The 17,380-nt window shown below is 47.7% G+C and overlaps 1 protein-coding gene across 1 annotated transcript in view; it reads right to left on the reverse strand.

Annotated features, from left to right (window-relative positions):
* Positions 1-8,261: 8,261 nt before the first annotated feature.
* The window catches only part of cep112 (centrosomal protein 112), a 107,965-nt gene continuing 98,846 nt past the window's right edge, over positions 8,262-17,380 (reverse strand). The window contains 3 exon segments of the mRNA XM_060042281.1: positions 8,262-8,529; positions 8,948-9,011; positions 10,991-11,092. Coding sequence (XP_059898264.1) covers positions 8,492-8,529; positions 8,948-9,011; positions 10,991-11,092 — 204 coding nt within the window. The 3' untranslated portion in view covers positions 8,262-8,491.

The following is a 17,380-nucleotide window of genomic DNA, read 5'->3' on the forward strand; positions in this document are numbered from 1 at the left end:
AAGTCCTACTTATTTTGTTATAGACATCGGGGAAACTTGGATAACAATCTCCTTTAGCCTAGGTACAACATACACACACATTACAAACAGTAAACATTTAGAGCGAAACATAAGAAAAATATTGTGTCAATGATTCATACCCCTAAAACAACAGTCGTTTAAGTCCAGTACGCCAACTACACAGACAAGTCTCAGAAGTAGTGTTTGGGGGGTGGTGGGGGGAGAGGAATTCCAAAGAAAGTATTCGGTCGAAATAAGGACTTGTCAAAAAAATAGCATTTTTATCCCTATAGAGGCATTCTAAAATGTTCGTAAATGCAAAGAAGACATACAAATATACAATCAAAGCGTTGTGGAAGCGCGTTATGAAAAGTTCATTTATTACAAGACTTCAAAGCATTTCAGCAGCACATCAAAGCAACTCAAACGGGGCCAGCGCAGAAGCACACACTCTGGTAACTTACCATCGATCCATGAGTTAGCTCCTCAAAAAACACTCCGGTTTGGTATCCACACAAAAACATACCATAATCCACAGGTTGGTGTATCCAAGGCGCGAATCCGCATACAAGTCCATTCAGTTTAGAAGACGGTTACACGGAGAAAATAATGTTATCGTTGGTTCGTTGTTATAGGAGGGGGGAAATATATCGCTTTTCTGCCCGAACGTATCAAGCTGCCGTACGGCAGGTCTCTCCTGAAGGCGACTCCAACGTGAACTGAAACGGGAGGGAAGGGAACAGCGCACTTCAAAGTAAGCAACCGACTGCTGAGTCCCGAAAGCTATGTAGAAAACAATCACTCTTCCAATGCGCTTAAAAAATACAAAAAAAAGGGCAAAACGATCTCTGGAAATAAATTATTCACTCACAACTGAATATATTTGCAATATGGTGCATTTAGGCGATGCCGTGTATTTTTTGAAGCAAAGGTTTGCGTGTCTTCGGCGCGCTTTTCACAGATCACAAAGTTTCTACTAAGTTGCAAGGACCTTATCAAAGACAAGCAATCTGAGCAACTCCCGGAGGCTTCGGGACGTCAGAAGTAACTGATCTGCCGTCCCAATAGCATTATCCCTGCAAATCCCTCTGTTGCTACATCAACTTTAAAGTCGCAGGGGTTCTTTTATTTTCTTTAAGATCCACATAGTTTAGAGATTAACCCCTTCGAGTCCAACGGATTTTTCAGTTGCTCCAGTTTTCCCACGCATAATTGCTGTACCCAAAACAAAAAAGGAAATATGTCACAAAAATATGTGATAAATCATAGACACCCGTACGTAGACATAAAGGTGCATAGATAAAAACCTATCTGAACACTCTACAGCTCCAACCCGTGGCCACATGGGAATATGAATGCATATGGAATACACACCGGGATCATAAAGACATTGTTTAAGGGCACTTTATTATCCTGGATTCTGGAACTATCGTCAAGCAACAGGGCAGAGAGATCCACAGATATTTATACATTCCTCTTTCATTCTTCAGTACCCTGGGCTCTTACTGGCACGGCAATGAGCAGAAAATGGCTAAAATACCAAGTTATAACCATGTAATAACACATATACAAGTAATAAAAAACAGTTACTGGATAAAGCCTATATATACTGTCAGACTTTGGAGACTGTATTAACTAGTAATGATATTATCTACATTAGGTTATGTCTATAGTCATTGTTAATGTTGTTTATACTGCTCAGTTCAACTGTTGCCTCTTCACTGTTCAAATGAAATGTGTGAGTGTGTGTGTGTTTATGTGTATTTATGTGTGTTTGTATGTGTGCGTGTGAGTGTGTGTGTGTGTGCATGAATGTTAGCGGCCATGTTGTCTCAACAGACAGTTGTCCTTCATCGTAGAGTACATAAAAGAACAGGTATAACACTTTGATTATTGTTTAGCCAAAAGTTACCCTGAAATGTCCTCACAGCTTTACATCAAGCAGATAAAAAAAAAAGTTTTGTACTGATGGAGTACATGGCATCAAACCCAAACACGAATTCTCTACCTACACATATTTGCATTCACTTTGTGTTCCAGAAACAACGCATTGCTATATCATCCATTTGAGGATCAATCATCTGACATTAAAATGCACAGAGTGTATAGTGGATAAAGCTACCATGGAGCTAGTGTGTTTTAGTCTGACTCCAGAGCACTACACAGACCCGGGCCACGACCCTAGACCAATAAAAGAATGCTAGCCAGACAATGTTAGTCTTTGTTTACTTTCCAGGGCCTGGGTCGACCTCTGACAGTAAACACACCAGGGTGAAACCGTTTCCCTGGCAACGCTACGTACCCCCTGCCGGTACCAAGGGGCCAGTTGGGCCCTTCATGTCCAGTTCAGGGGTTCTTTGATATTAGGGTTGTTACCCCCCGCCCCACCCCCACCCCCCACCCCCACCCCCACCTCCACCATCACAACCTCCACCAACACCACCACCTTCCACCAACTCCACCACCACCAAGGAAGTCTGCTCCCTGCCTGCCTGCCTCCAGGAACTGACCCCTAGAATCTGTCCGGCCCCTGGACCAAAGGAATCCTAGGCTCTTGGGCTCCATAAAAAAAAGCCTTTAAAGAGAGCTGAAGAATGAGTGCTTGCAGAGTGGAGGAGTGAGGGTTTATGGGCTGTAACCGTCCCCCTGGTCGGAGAAGATGTTATTACAGACAGGTCAAATTCAACCCCCCCCCCCCCTCCCCCCACACACACACTACAAAGGAGAACCATAAATAGACACGGGCAGCATAAATCATCAGCGAGTTCAATAAGACTCTATAATGTGTATGCCCCCTCCTTCAAACCAACACCAAAATTACATTACATTTATTTTAGCCAACACTTTTGTCCAAGCGACTTAAAATAAGTGAATTTGACGATGAAGATATAAGCCCAAATGTGCATTAATCATTAGAGCATTTAACATTAAGCTACTGTATAGAAACAAGGGCCAATATACACCACGACTAGCACCACCACCTCCATACTCTCCAAAACCAACACTACCTTAACTACCACTATCAGCCCCACAACACCACCACTAAATGAACACATCAGCACCCCAGCCACCACAAACACCCCCCAACCCGACGACCCACTTCTACAATCACCTCCAACACCACTCACACCAATCTCATCCCCTCTAAAAAAGGTTCTGTGCAAACATTCAAGAGCCACTGTGATTCAGTTTCGTACACGACCCTCAGTGTATTTCAGTTAGTTAAGCCATAGAAACCTTAGAAAGCCATGTTTCATAAAATAATCTAAACAAAACTGAAGGAAAGTCTTTCCATTGAACTACTCCGGGCCTTACTTGTGTTCTGATTGGCCAGGAGTATTTGGCCCCGCGGAGCACTGTAGCCTTTCCAAACTACTACTGACCACCGCAGACGTGGGCTAAATGTCAGATGTCCTGTGCGTAACGTGCGTCATGTGTATAGGCCTTAGCCAGTCCAGTTCTTTGGGCATCGTTTAGGTCTGTGATCAGTAACTGCTCTCCATTAGAGTATTGTGTGCTGCTCCTCTCAGATTGGGGTTAAACTCTTTGCAGGCCCCTTTGAAGTGCTCATCCCTTTATCTCAAGCAAGAGCCAAGAATTTGGGGGGAGGACAACGGAAAATGAAACCAAGAGAGAGGCTTACGGCAATTATCAACCAGGCCATGAGGAGGGGACGAGCGACCATACACTCATGCTGAGAGCATGAGAGAGGCAGAGAGAGGGTTAGACTATCACAGAGAGAGAGAGAGAGAGAGAGAGAGAGAGAGAGAAGAGGAGAGAGAGAGAGAGAGAGAGAGAGAGAGAGAGAGAGAGAGAGAGAGAGAGAGAGAGAGAGAGAGAGAGAGAGAGAGAGAGAGAGGACCATCAGACAGACATATAGACACAGAGGGGGAGCAGATAAAGAGAAAAGTTGCCGGTCAATTTAGGGCAGGGGGTGAGATGTGAGTATGTGTGGTGGGGGAGAAAGGGGAGAGGGGGGATTGGGGGTGTTGTTTGGTGTGTACACACCCTTGGCAACCAGTGACTGTCAGGAGAGGAAATGAACGCTCTCCTCTCAAAGTAGGTGACAACAGAGGGACAATGGCCACTGAAGAGAGCAAGGAGCCGATGAGAGGCGCGCGCGTGTGTGTGTGTGTGTGTGTGTGTGTGTGTGTGTGTGTGTGTGTGTGTGTGTGTGTGTGTGTGTGTGTGTGTGTGTGTGCGTGTGTGTGAAACCGGACAGAGGCCACAAAGAGGAGGAGAAGGAGGGGTAGGAGGATGAGAGGAAGAAGAAGAAGTGCAGCCGTCAGCAGAATCAGATGGCACACACACTGAGAGCTGGAGACGATACAATTAAAGTGTGGAAGTTAAGACGCTCTTTGAAGTTGGACATGGTGCATAATACCCTTAAAAGTTAAGGAAGGGCAACAATTCACAAGGCTTGTTATGGGGCTGTTTCCAACCAGTGCAAGGGGAGGAGAGAGCATTAGCAGAGACAGACAGGCAGACAGAGTTGTGAGTGAGGGAGAGGATGAGAAGTGGAGAGGGGAGGAGTGAGAGAAGACAGTGCTCAAAGGTTTAATTTGAGGGAAGTGAAGTTCGAATTTTGAACTCTTCAGGCAGCAGAAGAGTGACTAAAGTGTGAGTGTGTGAGGGCTGGCTCTAACCTGAAAGCGACGGAGGAAGAGAGAAGACGAGAGAAGAAAGCTGTGATGGAGGCGGGGTTGGGGGAGGGGGTGTGAGGAGCAGGAGGAGACAGGCGGGTGAAAGAGATGGAGTTTATGAAGAGAATGGGTGATGCAGAGAAGAGGTGTGAGGATGGGTTGTGTGTGTGTGTGGGGGGGGGGGGGGGGGGGAGAGAAAAGGCAGAAAGAGAGAGAGTGTGCAAGTGGGGGGGTTTTAGGGGGTGGCAGTGGCTCAGCGAAGGTTATTTATTGGTCTTTTTTCCTTCGTCTTTAATCCCATTTTGCGCTTGGCTTTTAAGTCTGCCGACGTATAGAAACAATGTCGGATGCTCCGTCTAATCCCGTTTGGGCCATGAAGCTCAGTCCGCTCCGACAGTAATGACTTTCATTTCCTCCGCCACCGCCACTGCCCGCCAAAGAAACCGACCGCTTCACCAAGATGGACGCCACTGTGGACGCCACGATGGACAGCCTCATGCCTTGTCTCTGTCCCTCTTTTTCTTTTGCTTTCATGTTTAGCCCCTCCAGAATCTCAGTAAACCCACTAGCGCCGGTCCAGTTTTGTCACGTCTGATCGCTCACTTGCTCTGCTGTTTTTTTAATCGCCCCAGATACTTTTAGCCCACTTCCTGTTCTTCCATCGGGGCGTGAAATATCAACAGGACGATTTCCATGGTGACAAGAGACAGAGATACCAGTGATGGAAGAGGCCATGGAAAATGGCATTATGTCTACTGGAGACAGGCAGGAGCAGCAAAGATATATACGACTACATTTTACAATTGTGCTAGCAACAAAAACCTGGAGGCTTGGGGAGAAAAGTTCAGATCGGAAGTAATGCATCTCGCACTCGCAACTTAAGTTTCATGCGTACCCCGAAGAAACAGCGGAGGAGCAAAGAAGAGAGAATGTAGAAATAATAAGAGAAAGGGATAGATAAAAATAGATGTGGATGAAAGAAAAGGATTCACATAACTCAGACAGAAGGGCAAGCGAGACTCAGACAAGACTCCCACACAGCCATGGGCCTCGCATGGAGGTCCTACATCCGATACCCAACCCACGGTGTCAAACTAAGACGCAGAGAAAACCGGCCACTAGAATATCTGTTGTTCTAAAAACCTCTGCGTCCATCTCTTATGTCAATGTCCCCAGATGTCCCGTATTATATACGGGGGACAGACAAGGTTTTGTTATTGACCGTCTACGTTGACCTCAACTCAATGTTGTGTTTGAATTTTGACTTCTAACACGGTCAATACATAGATTTGCGATTTTCAAATGTTAGTTGTCAAATCTATTTTTAATTTAACCCACATTTCTCAGCTGGGATTAACAAAGTACATCTACATGTTATCTTCCATGCTCTGCTTCGGAGTGACAGCGGGGTTAACAAGAGTTAAAACATCTCGGTAAGAACTGTGTGAACAAGGAGATGAAGAAGCCATGCTGACGAGGGAGAGAAGGACGAGATTGATGGAAGCCTGAATAAATAGTGGGGTGAGTAAATGTGCTGTGTGTGTCAGCAGGAGGACCGGAGGTAAACAGGGTTTATTTATGCAGGCAACGTACAGCAGCCAAACATGGGCCTCCTAGGGTTGTGCACAAAAACACAGTGCTATAAAAAGCCCCACTGATGCGGAAACACACATCCACACACAATGTGATCATGACGTGGTGACTTTGTCAATCACCTGTTGACGTTGTACAGTCAATCCAAGAAGTTCACGATTGGTTATAGGCACACACAAGCGCTCCGTGAAATAGCAAAGCAGTCAGTTTCCACTATGTTTAGGTGCACTCACTTGCAACGTAGATGCAAACGGCAATGATATATCCTGTAGCATTAACGAAATACGATAAACGCTCTGTTGACGTTTTCAATCTTGCATTCTGAGCATTAGACGCTTTTTGATGTTGTCGGCCCTAGGACCAAACAGTATGCTGAAGAAGCAGAGGAACAAAGGGTCTAACATGTTGGGGTCATTGTGTGTTGGGGCAACCTGCAGCTCTGTTCCAGTAATCGCATTGAACAGCAGGGGGGCATTCCTGGGACAGTGCAGGATGCGGCTGGGTGCTGTCGCCGGAATGGCCTGACAACAGCTCCTCTGTCTGATGGGGAGATAAGGCAGAGGAAGTCAGGGTCTTTGATCCCTAATGGCACCAAGTCTACTGTTGGAGGGGGGGTGGGGGGGATTGACATCTACAGCACCCCCCCTCCCCCCCCCCCCACACTTGTATTTACACCAAAGCAATTACCACGGCGATTTGGATGGGAAGGGAGTGGGGTGGCTGGACAGAATTAATTAGTCCGTTAAACAATATCAAAGAGATGTTCTGCTGTAACGAGGCAGATAAGCCATTACAAGAAGCGACGTTAAGTTGAGGGTGCCATTTGGACGCACCCCCAACATGGCGCCCAGGAGGAGGGCGCCATGCAAGGTCTGTTCTGGACAGGAAGGAACACTGACCTTTGATCCTCGCTAACAGCACAGTCGCATGTCTGCGCTAGGCGGCTGACTGACACAGAAGGGAACTCGCTGTCAACAGACGTGTCATCGACGTCATTCGTTTGTGAGAGCGAATGCGTGCACTCGCGCGCACACACACACACACACACACACACACACACACCCCTAGTATTCAGCTCCTCCTGTAACGGCGATGTACAAACCTTTGTGCTTCAATTCCTAATTCCCTGTTTCCCCAGATGTCCCTTAGACAGTCCTCCCTGCTTTACTTTCTCTCTCCCACTCTCTGCCTGTGCAGTAGAGTTGCAGAATCAGCACATCAAATAAAAACCCAAGGAAAAAAGGCAAGATAAGTTCATGGACAATGGAAACACGTGGGTAAGTGCATACCGCATGCACAAAGACACAGCCATGCCAATGCTAATACGTATTTTTGGTGGGGGTGCAGGCTTCTTTGAAATCCAAGCTGTCCTTCTGACTATAATTCCTTCAAACTGGTTTCCAGGAAAAACACACATTTTGCAGATTTGCTCGTACTGATCAGTATTCCAGCCAAGGCATTCCTCCACCTACCAGAGATTGAAACGTGGATAGCAACAGAGACATTAAACCCATCCTCGGTCAACCCAATGTTATCGTCGTCTTACAGGCCTTCTCGGGTCTTTGGGTTTTTGGGGGGCAACGTTAGGCGAGGCGTACCCCTTAGAGTCTGGGTCGAACCGCTCTGGGCTCGAGTGGAGCCTTTGGTGAAAAACAGTTGAGTTGTGGGCCGAGGTTTGTAACACAGGACCCGATGACTGTAGCTTTTGGCAAGAGCTTTAAACGATCCACCCCAAGAGCTCTTTATCTTAAACAACCACAAACCCCCAACACCACCACCACCACCGTGATCCGACGGCTCTCCCAACTGCTCCAATAGGGGCATGAACAAAAGGAAGGGGGCCATGCTTACACAGACATGGGGGAGTCAAGGCCGTGGGTTGGTGTGTTCTTACCGAGCTAATCACAGTGAACACGCCGGGGTCATGTGAAAACAAAAAAAACTTTTTAATTTACAGGTTGACTGAACTAAGGGTATCCGCATGAGGTGAAAAGGCATGCAAAGACACAACACACGGAAACGGTGTTATAAAAGAAAAACACAAAAATGTTTTATTAAGAATGAATAACAACTTTTTAAATAGAACAATCATACTTCATTCAAAGTTCATCAGTTAATAAATACAGTGTGAAATAAAAAAAACATGACATGAGTGCATAAAAAAAGGATGAATATTCCAATGGCATGACGATTGGGTGAAATGCCGCCCTGGAAACAGTCAATGATGCTCACATCTGATAGGTCGCCTTCGTCCTTCATATTTCAATGGGTTGGTTGCTGGTATATTTCCCGTTACCAGTGTTAGAGAAGTGGTACGGCATTACCTAAAACACATTGTGACGCAAAATTATATTAAAACTCCATTCTGTTACAACTGCTGTTACTGGTTCTACTTGTGATGGTTGCTATCTCAAACTTGTAATTATTTGTAAGAGCTCATTTATGAGAGATGACTCCGTCGACTCATATGATGTGAATGATGAAAGAGGGAGCAGCATAATTTATACTTCGAAAAAATATAGAATAAATCTTATCATATGCATGTACATGCATGTATGAACACAACATGCATGACCTAACATGTCTTCACACACACACACACACACACACACACACACACACACACACACACACACACACACACACACACACACACACACACACACACACACGCACACACGCACACACGCACACACACACACACGAAAACCTACCCTTGCGATGTGCATCCAGATCCTCCTGCAGTAGCGAGGCTCTCTTCTGGAGGAAGTTGACCTGCAACACAGAAAAGCACGTGCTTGATGCATTCTGACCGACGTGCGTGGGTGGAGCTGTGGGAGGGTGGAGGGGTGGAGGCAGTACACCGATGTGGAAGAGGGGTTTGGGGGATCAGCAGGTGGTGGTTGGGATGGAGTTTGTGGAGGAGGTGATGGTGGTGGAGGTGAGGGAGCTTGTGTTGGTGGTGGTGGAGGTAGGGGGTCGGGGGCTGGAGGTATTGGTGGAGGGGGGTGGGGGCGGAGGCCACCACGTGTTAACCCACCCTCGCTCCGCTACAAGCTGGGAGTTTATTTATCAAGTGTCACAGGGGCCTTCTGAAAATAAACCCCAATCTCGGCCAACATGGGGTCTCCCAGGCGGGCAGGCAAACCTCCAGCAGCTCGCCAAGGAATCCACATTGTCCTGGAACTAACCGTACCCGAGCCCAGAGAGCATTCCTTCATGTCGGCGAAGGGGAGGGGGTGAGACCTTAGAAAAGTTATAGCGCTTCGTTTTGCGTTTCGCCGCCATGTGGAATATGCAAATCCCTGTGGCAAAATGTGGCTGGACTGAATTCCGCCCCCCCCCCGCCCCCCTGTTTTTTCTACCCCCACCTCCGTTGCCGCCACCGCCTTGTCTTTTCTCCACACAAAATAAATAATGCGCCGCATGTGAAGGCGGTGCTGCTCGCGAGCTCCATCCGATAAACATATCCGATCGCAGAGCTGCTGCGCTGCGCTGAAAGGGGATACGGATGGAGCGACTCGGAACACCAGGTGGGTTCTAGCAGAGGAACTCGTGGTGCCGTCAGCTCCTCTCTCTCTCTCTCTCTCTCTCTCTCTCTCTCTCTCTCTCTCTGTCTCTCCCTCTGCTTCAGAAAAGGCGCCTTTTGTTTACTTTGTAAACACGGAGGAACCGAAAGAAAGGCCTCCGCTGCAACTCGGGCCCCAGTGAAACTAACAAGGACCAGGGTTCCTCTGAGAAGCTCTGTGTGTGTGGCTGTGGGTGGACGTTTGTGTGTGTGTGTGTGATACTGTGTATGGATGTGTGTGTGTGTGTGTGTTCTTGCTGTTGTGGAAGGGAAAAGGACTGTGTGATCTGATGGGCAAAGAAAGGGAGGGAAGAGAAGTGAGGGAGAGAGGGAGAGAGAGAGAGAGAGAGAGAGAGAGAGAGAGAGAGAGAGAGGCACAGTTCAGAAAGAGGGCCATGTTTATGGCAACTGGTTAAATGGGGGGCACCATTTGACTAAACCACCCAAACAACAAGTGGTACAAAGCAACTTGCAACAAGGGCATCTCGTCACAGATAGCGTGCCAGAGCAATTACTGGTGGTACGGATCCACACTGTCGCTGGGGCAGATGGGAGAGCTACAGGCACACACTGTGGGGCTACAAAACACCAAGCCTCCACTGTGAAGGTTCAGAGAATGGCCAGAAGTCCCAGTGGATCCCCCAGTACTCCCACAGTACTCCACAATGCAAGGTCGTCCAAAGTTACAGCGCTGAATGACAAATTGTGTGGTTTGTGTGTGTGTGTGTGTGTGTGTGTGTGTGTGGGGGGGAAATATCAATACACTCTGAGACAAAGTGTTATTCATTAAATGCGAAGCAAGACATAGTAAAGATCCTGCTAACATTAAGTTATTAATAATAGTTGTGATATTGTAATTATTGTCTGTTTCTGCATTTGATTTCATTATGGGCTTTTTGTGCTTTTATGAAGCACAAAAAGAACAAGCTAGCACCAGGACATAGCCTCAGCATAGTTTCAGCTCCTGTATCTAGAGTCTACATTTACATGCAGTCATTAGCAGAGGCTTTAACACAAAGTGCAGGTGATAACAATCAACCATATCAATCATGCCGACATCTGAGTAACAACAAGAATCCTGCAAGCGCTGTTGCAACATTTCAAAACAGAACAGAGTGTAATGTAGCAACAGGAATCTGTGGGTCCTCCTCCTCCTCCGCACCCACACACACACACACACACACACCTGGGCCTTGAGGGAGGTGATGGTGTCCTCCAGCTCCCGTTGGAGCTCTGCCGGCAGCAGGCCTTTGATCCTCACCTCGCAGTCCTGCCGCACTGCCGTCACCTGGTGGGGGTGGGGGGGGGGGGGAAGAGAGAGAGACACACCTCATGATTGACTGTCACCTCGCCTCCAGTAGAAGTAATGACAAACACAACGAGGTCAACATGGCGGCAGGTTCAAAGGCGAGCGCGACACAGTGATCGCAACACTTTGGCTATTGTGCCGCAGCATCAGACGCACACAAAGGCACTGTGCAAACGCAATTAAACAAATACGCACGGCTCACCTGTCGGCCTTGTTTGCTTAGTTGTGGTAAAAAAAGAGAAATTCCCGGCACGACAAGTTTGTTTGAAATTCCTCTCCCTCAAGGTGGCATGATAATTCAGACGATAACAACAAACTATTATATCCATCATCAAAGACGTTTGACATAATGGTTGAATGACTTCCTTGTAATTTAGGTGTGGGTTGATCAGCCCATTACACGCCGTTTCAACATCTACCTAAAGTGACATCACACGGGACGGTACCCACCCATGTGGATGACAGATAGATCCACCTATACCAGTCGGTACAGTCCGCCAGGCAGGCCGCTAGACCGAGCCGCCCGGAACACCAGATCATACAAACGGGGCCCTTTGAGAAGCATTCATCTGAGTGGCTCACTAAATCCCTGCAGAGGGGAACCGTGTGAGGGTTTCATGGTTTCCACGCGAGCGGTGCAGCGGTACAGAGGGGTATCCCTTCTTTACTCACAACACAGAGCCTCTCTCTCTCCCTTCACAGCTCCTTTTTGTCTCCGCAGGGGGTCCGAGGCGAGCCAGGCAAGCCGGCCTCGTCACAAACTCCCCCTACTGGCGACGGAGGGGACTGTGCAATCTGGTCAGCGCACGGATATGGGCATGACACAGCCTGGGCTTTTGGGACTGCGGTGGCGGGGAAAAACACATCAAACGCGGCCGGTGGGGGGTGGATGGCTAGGCTAGGCTAGCTAGCTCAACTGGGGAGGACTGGAGGAAGTCTGTCTGGGGCTAAATTACACTCTTCAAAAACCAGAGTTTGATTACAGAAGTTAGAAAAGGTTTGGTTAGGCACACAACCACCCCTCCAGTTGGCCTGCAAAGATGCACACACACACACACACACACACACACACACACACACACACACACACACACACACACACACACACACACACACACACACACACACACACACACACACACACACACACACACACACACACACACGCAGGGATGCACACATGCACCCCCAAACACAGAAAAGAGAGGGACTACATTTATAGTATCGTTAAAGTGTTTTACTGCAAACCGTCGCTGCCAGATTGAAACGGCTGAACCTACTCACTTGTGCTGTCAGTGAAGAGTCAAACAGAGCCAGGCAGGGCAGGTTCTTTGAATACCAATGTCCACAGCATACCTGTAGGCATAATTGAGAAGGACGCCCTAAACGCTCCTTGCTCCTTAAAGAGCACCTATTATGCTTTTTAGACTTTTATGACCTATAAACGTTGTTATAATGATTTATAGTTATGTTTAACCATAAACCTAAAGTGTCAAATAATGATGTACATGCATATAGGCGTATTCCCTGCTGACCGTCTGGGGTGGCTGTGCAGAGCGCTAAACACTAGGTCAAATTTCCGGGATTTACCTACGTAAAACATTCCGGATTTTCCATGTATGGTAATGCTGCAACATGCTCTTCCGGAAGGTAACCAATCACAACGGAGTGGGGTTGGCAGGAGGGGGGAGAGGGGGCGGAGAAGGACGAAGCCGAGTGCTGGCAGAGAATGCTGAAAGCGCCCAGATGAGAGGGAGAGTTTCCCGAAAATCCACAGTTTTCTGTGCTGTGATTCGGGTCAGGTTGCTCTATAGGAGTCATTAATAAGAAATTAAGACCAGAAAAGTAGTATAATAGGCGATCTTTAATGACACATATCTGAATGACTTTGATATCTGAAGCTTTGTGATAAATGTGTATGTTAAAAGAGAGTAATCGCAGCCACAAAACCTAAATGCAAATGTCCAGCTTACCTAGAGGTAATCCATGATACTTCCTACCTCGGTTCTTCTAACCTCTAGCTTCGGTCACTCTTCCAGGAGAACACAGTGAATATTTACGGTTTGAAAAAGTTTCCCCTGAAATGATTTAAATGTTTGCTGGATGTAACCGATTGCTCGGTTTGGCCTTGGCTAACGTAGCTCTCCGGGTGCGATGAAGAGGGGCTTGGAAAGCACTTCAAAGCTGAGCCCCCCCCCCCCCGCCCCTAGTCTTTAACAGTCCCAGTCTATAACACTGAGCTGCTCATTGTCTTGGCACAGGATCCAGTACATCAGACTTCGCCAATCCTTGCCCTGCCCCCCCCTCTCTCCCCCTCTTCCTCCAGCCTCTGCCCCAAACAACCTATTAGTTTTGAAACTATTGAGGCCAACGATGTCAGGGTACGAGTCCCATCAATTTGCAGTAAACCAGAGGGACTTTCCAGGACAATTTCACCATTTCAAAGTAGGAGACGATGAGAATGTAAAAGAGAGGCCTTAATCAGGGAGGCGGGAGATCTTTAATTGAAGCGTTCCTTCAGCAACACTGGGGGGAGTTTTTCCTCTAAACGTCTCTCTCTATATCTATAGCCGCTTCTGTAGTCATAATAGAAAGGGCCTTCCAAGACAAAACAATCTGCCTCCCCCTCGCCCCAACTCCGACCGAAGCAAGCCAACAACGCTTGAATAAACAAAACACGAGCCTCCACTAGCTCCCTCGGTGCACAATTCCGGAGAAGTCCGGATCCCAGATTCGAGACCCTTTTGAAAAAAGCGAGGCGAGACTCACTCACTCTGTGTCTCCGTCTCTCTCGCCCATCTCTCTCTCTCTCTCTCTCTCTGGTTGTGTTGTGTCTTCTGTGTGTGTGGTGTTTTTCCCCCCACTTTCAGAGTGCATGTACGAAGGAGACACCGCAGCAACGACAGATCCGCTTCTCTTGTCTAAATTACAAGCTGTCCTGTGGTGGGGTGTCCTCCCTCTGGATGGGACCATCCTATACATTAGCCTGAGCCGGGACGCTGGGGTTCCCATCTCTGTGTACCTTCTCCAGCACAGGGGAGGCTGATCGAAGCTGACAGGACACTCTGGCGTTTGCTCTAGTTGTGTTTGTGTTGGTGTGTGTGTGAGTTACTATTTGTGTGCATATATTGTGTGTTTGTGTTTATGTGCATAGATGGGTGCGTGTGTTGTTTGAATGTTAATCTGTGTGCGTGTGTGTGCATATGTTGGTATGTGTGTGTGGGTTTGCATATACATGTATATGTGTATGAATGGATGCATGTATGTATGTGCGTATGCATGTGTGTCTATGTGTATGCAAATATATGTGCAAATGTGTGTGTTTGTGTGTGTGTAAGTTTGTGTGAATATTCCTTGGTAGTGATGTGATACGATGCAGTCAGTGGCCTAATGGTCCCCATGTGTCCCTGATTAGTGCTTGTGACGAAGCATTGAGCAACGAGACCACTTTGCAGTGGAGAGATTAGCATTAGCCTACCTTCGACTGTTGCTGTTTAAAGTTTGATAACCATTGCTTAATAGCTTGAAGGGTAGATACTAGCCTTTTATGTTCACGCCACTTTGTTGATTGGGATTTGCTGCCAGTTTATGACTGTATGTCGCACGTGCAGTAAAGGCTTATCTGAACATTTCGCATCCTCCCTGAACTGGGTTATGGTGCGTTCACTTGAGATGCGTAAATATGCGTGCGTTGCAAGGTCGAGCTGTGGCTTCTGGAGCACGGGCAAGTTTAAAACACACAAGGAATAATCTGAACATCCGAAGCCATGTCCCTTCTGAAGTCGCACAAAAGGCCCCTCCCCTACCTGAAATTGCCGCGGCGCTTTCCCCGTATGAAAGAATGAATTGGGTCTTAACACCGTGTCTTAACGCGTCTCAGGCGAACGTACCTCTAGGGCTAGGAAACGACATTTGCCGTCATTGTATCTTTCCACCGTATTTTTTAGCCGCCTCTGCTTTTGACTCCATTTAAGAGGAGGAGCCAGGAGACATTGCTATGAAGATGGTGGTGTTGTGGCAACAAAGACCAGGGCCAATGAAATGGAATTGGGAAAAGATCATGTCTGTGTTGCTTCCTTCCTCACCAAAAAAAGGGAAAACGAGTAAAACGAGTATGTCTCCTAAATTCCCTGAACATCTGACATGTTTCCTCTTAGGAGGAAAGGATGATCTGCATTCATGTTCCGTTATTACTAAGGCCTCTGGTTTCAAATCTCTTGTTTTCCCTCCGTTACACACACACACAGACACAGACACACACACACACACACACACACACACACACCACAATCCTCTCTCATGCCGTCTCTCTCTTTAAAAAAAACAAAAACACTTTGAGCGGCAAAGACGCGTTTGGTTCACTGACAGGTGGTGGCGAAGACATGATTGTGTGCAACACAGACTCCTCGCCATTAAAACAGATGTTGGGTGAGTTTGAACAACGTCAACGATTTGAGAAAAAGAAAGCGGCCCACCCCTCCCTCACTCCTATTTTCTCAGTCAATGACAGACTCCTGACGAGAGCGAGAGACAGCCCAAGCGAGCGGGAGACACCAGAGATGAGAGTGCAAAACGAGCCGTGTCCCATTTTCTATTCTCCCAACGTGACAAACGTCTGAGCCAAAAGGACTTTGACTTTCTCTGAAAGAGGAAAGGCAACGGGATAAAAAAATGAATAACTGATGGTGCCTCTCTTCTATTTTTTTTTACCAAAACAAGATGGAGATGGGTGTTTGTTGCTGATGAAACAACCGTCTTCTCCCGCTACTGAAGACGGAGTGAAGCAGGCAGTCCCCCCACTCCTCCCCCACGCCCTACTCCTGGCTGTGCTAAAGTGACAATGTTTCATCTAAATATATAGTCTTTAGATTGAGGCTCAGACACCCCCCACCGGCGCGCTCCGCTGCTGCTGTCACACGGAGAGGACTCTGACAGCTGCCAGCTGAACACCTACCAGGCCCCAGACACTTTGAACGTGCGCGAATCAGGTTTGTCACCGTGGCGCCGATGTATGCTAATGAGCGAAGGGTGTGGTTTCAGCTGTGTCGGTAGGTGGGCGTCAACCCTTTCGGGATGGGGGCCGAATGGGAAACGCGGGGGTCGTGGAGGAGGGGCGGGGGGGGGGAACACTAACTGACAGCAAGGTGATCTTTCTGAGGGGGGGGGGGGGGACGGGACGGGACGGGACGAAAACGTCATTGGTCCATAGGGACAGAACCAGAGCCGTGTGAGGGGAGGTGAGGTGGCGCGTCACAGGAAGCAGTTGGTCACAAGGTTCAATTTGCCTGGTTAATATAAATTGAGTGATTCCATTACAAACACTCTTTTGGAGAAAAAGGAGAAGAGATACAATACAATACAATTCAATACAACAGGCAATAGGAGTGGTTGGAGAGCAGAGAGACGATATCATAAAACTAAAGTTAAGATCTTAGAAGTGCGGGATGGACTGGCGGCAGGAATAACAACACGTACCAGAAGACGACCACTAGAGAGAGGAGTGAAGTTGCGTTCAGCATGCCTCTGTTACTCAGTGAGCGCAGATACAGAGAACAGTAGATACAGCTGGATTGATCCAGCTGTATGGATCAATCCATACAGCTCTGCAACACCCACACACACTTCAATTCATCAACCTCCCAAGTTGCGTGGAGAATACATCTCAACCACAGCGCCTGCCGTATCATCATATATTTATACAAAAGACTAGTACTTGGAGGGCGGGGGGGGGGGGCGAGTTGAACCAAGGTATATGGGCTCCAGATCTGCCATTTTGGATCAGCGCAGCCTTCAAGGGTGCTGGAAGAGAGCGGCAGTCAACATCTGTGTGAAGTCTGGGCAGAGCTGCTCATCCGAGTGCGTGCGACATCGTGTTACAAAAGACGCGTCCCGGCAGATGATCCAGCACAGTGGAGGTCAGGAACTATTATGGCCACATACGCACCAATGGACGCGGGTGCACGTGCACACCCAACACACACACACACACACACACAGATCCATGCATGAGCATTTAGCAACACTTGCGCTGTGCACACACCGCATACACACACTCAAATAAACAAACATTGCGCCAAAAAGGTACAATTGGGTAGAGCACCAGGGCTGTGGTTGAGGAGGTTAATTGTGACATGGGTGGACAGTTCTTACCTATACACACGCTAATTAAATTGTTATTAATACTAATCATCATTTATTAAGTATGAATGAATCACTTCCAGCCAGCCCGATCAGCCTAACCCTTAGCCCGTCAATATGAACCAGGGC

This window comes from Gadus macrocephalus, chromosome 2 (assembly GCF_031168955.1).
Source record: "Gadus macrocephalus chromosome 2, ASM3116895v1".
NCBI lineage: Eukaryota > Metazoa > Chordata > Actinopteri > Gadiformes > Gadidae > Gadus > Gadus macrocephalus.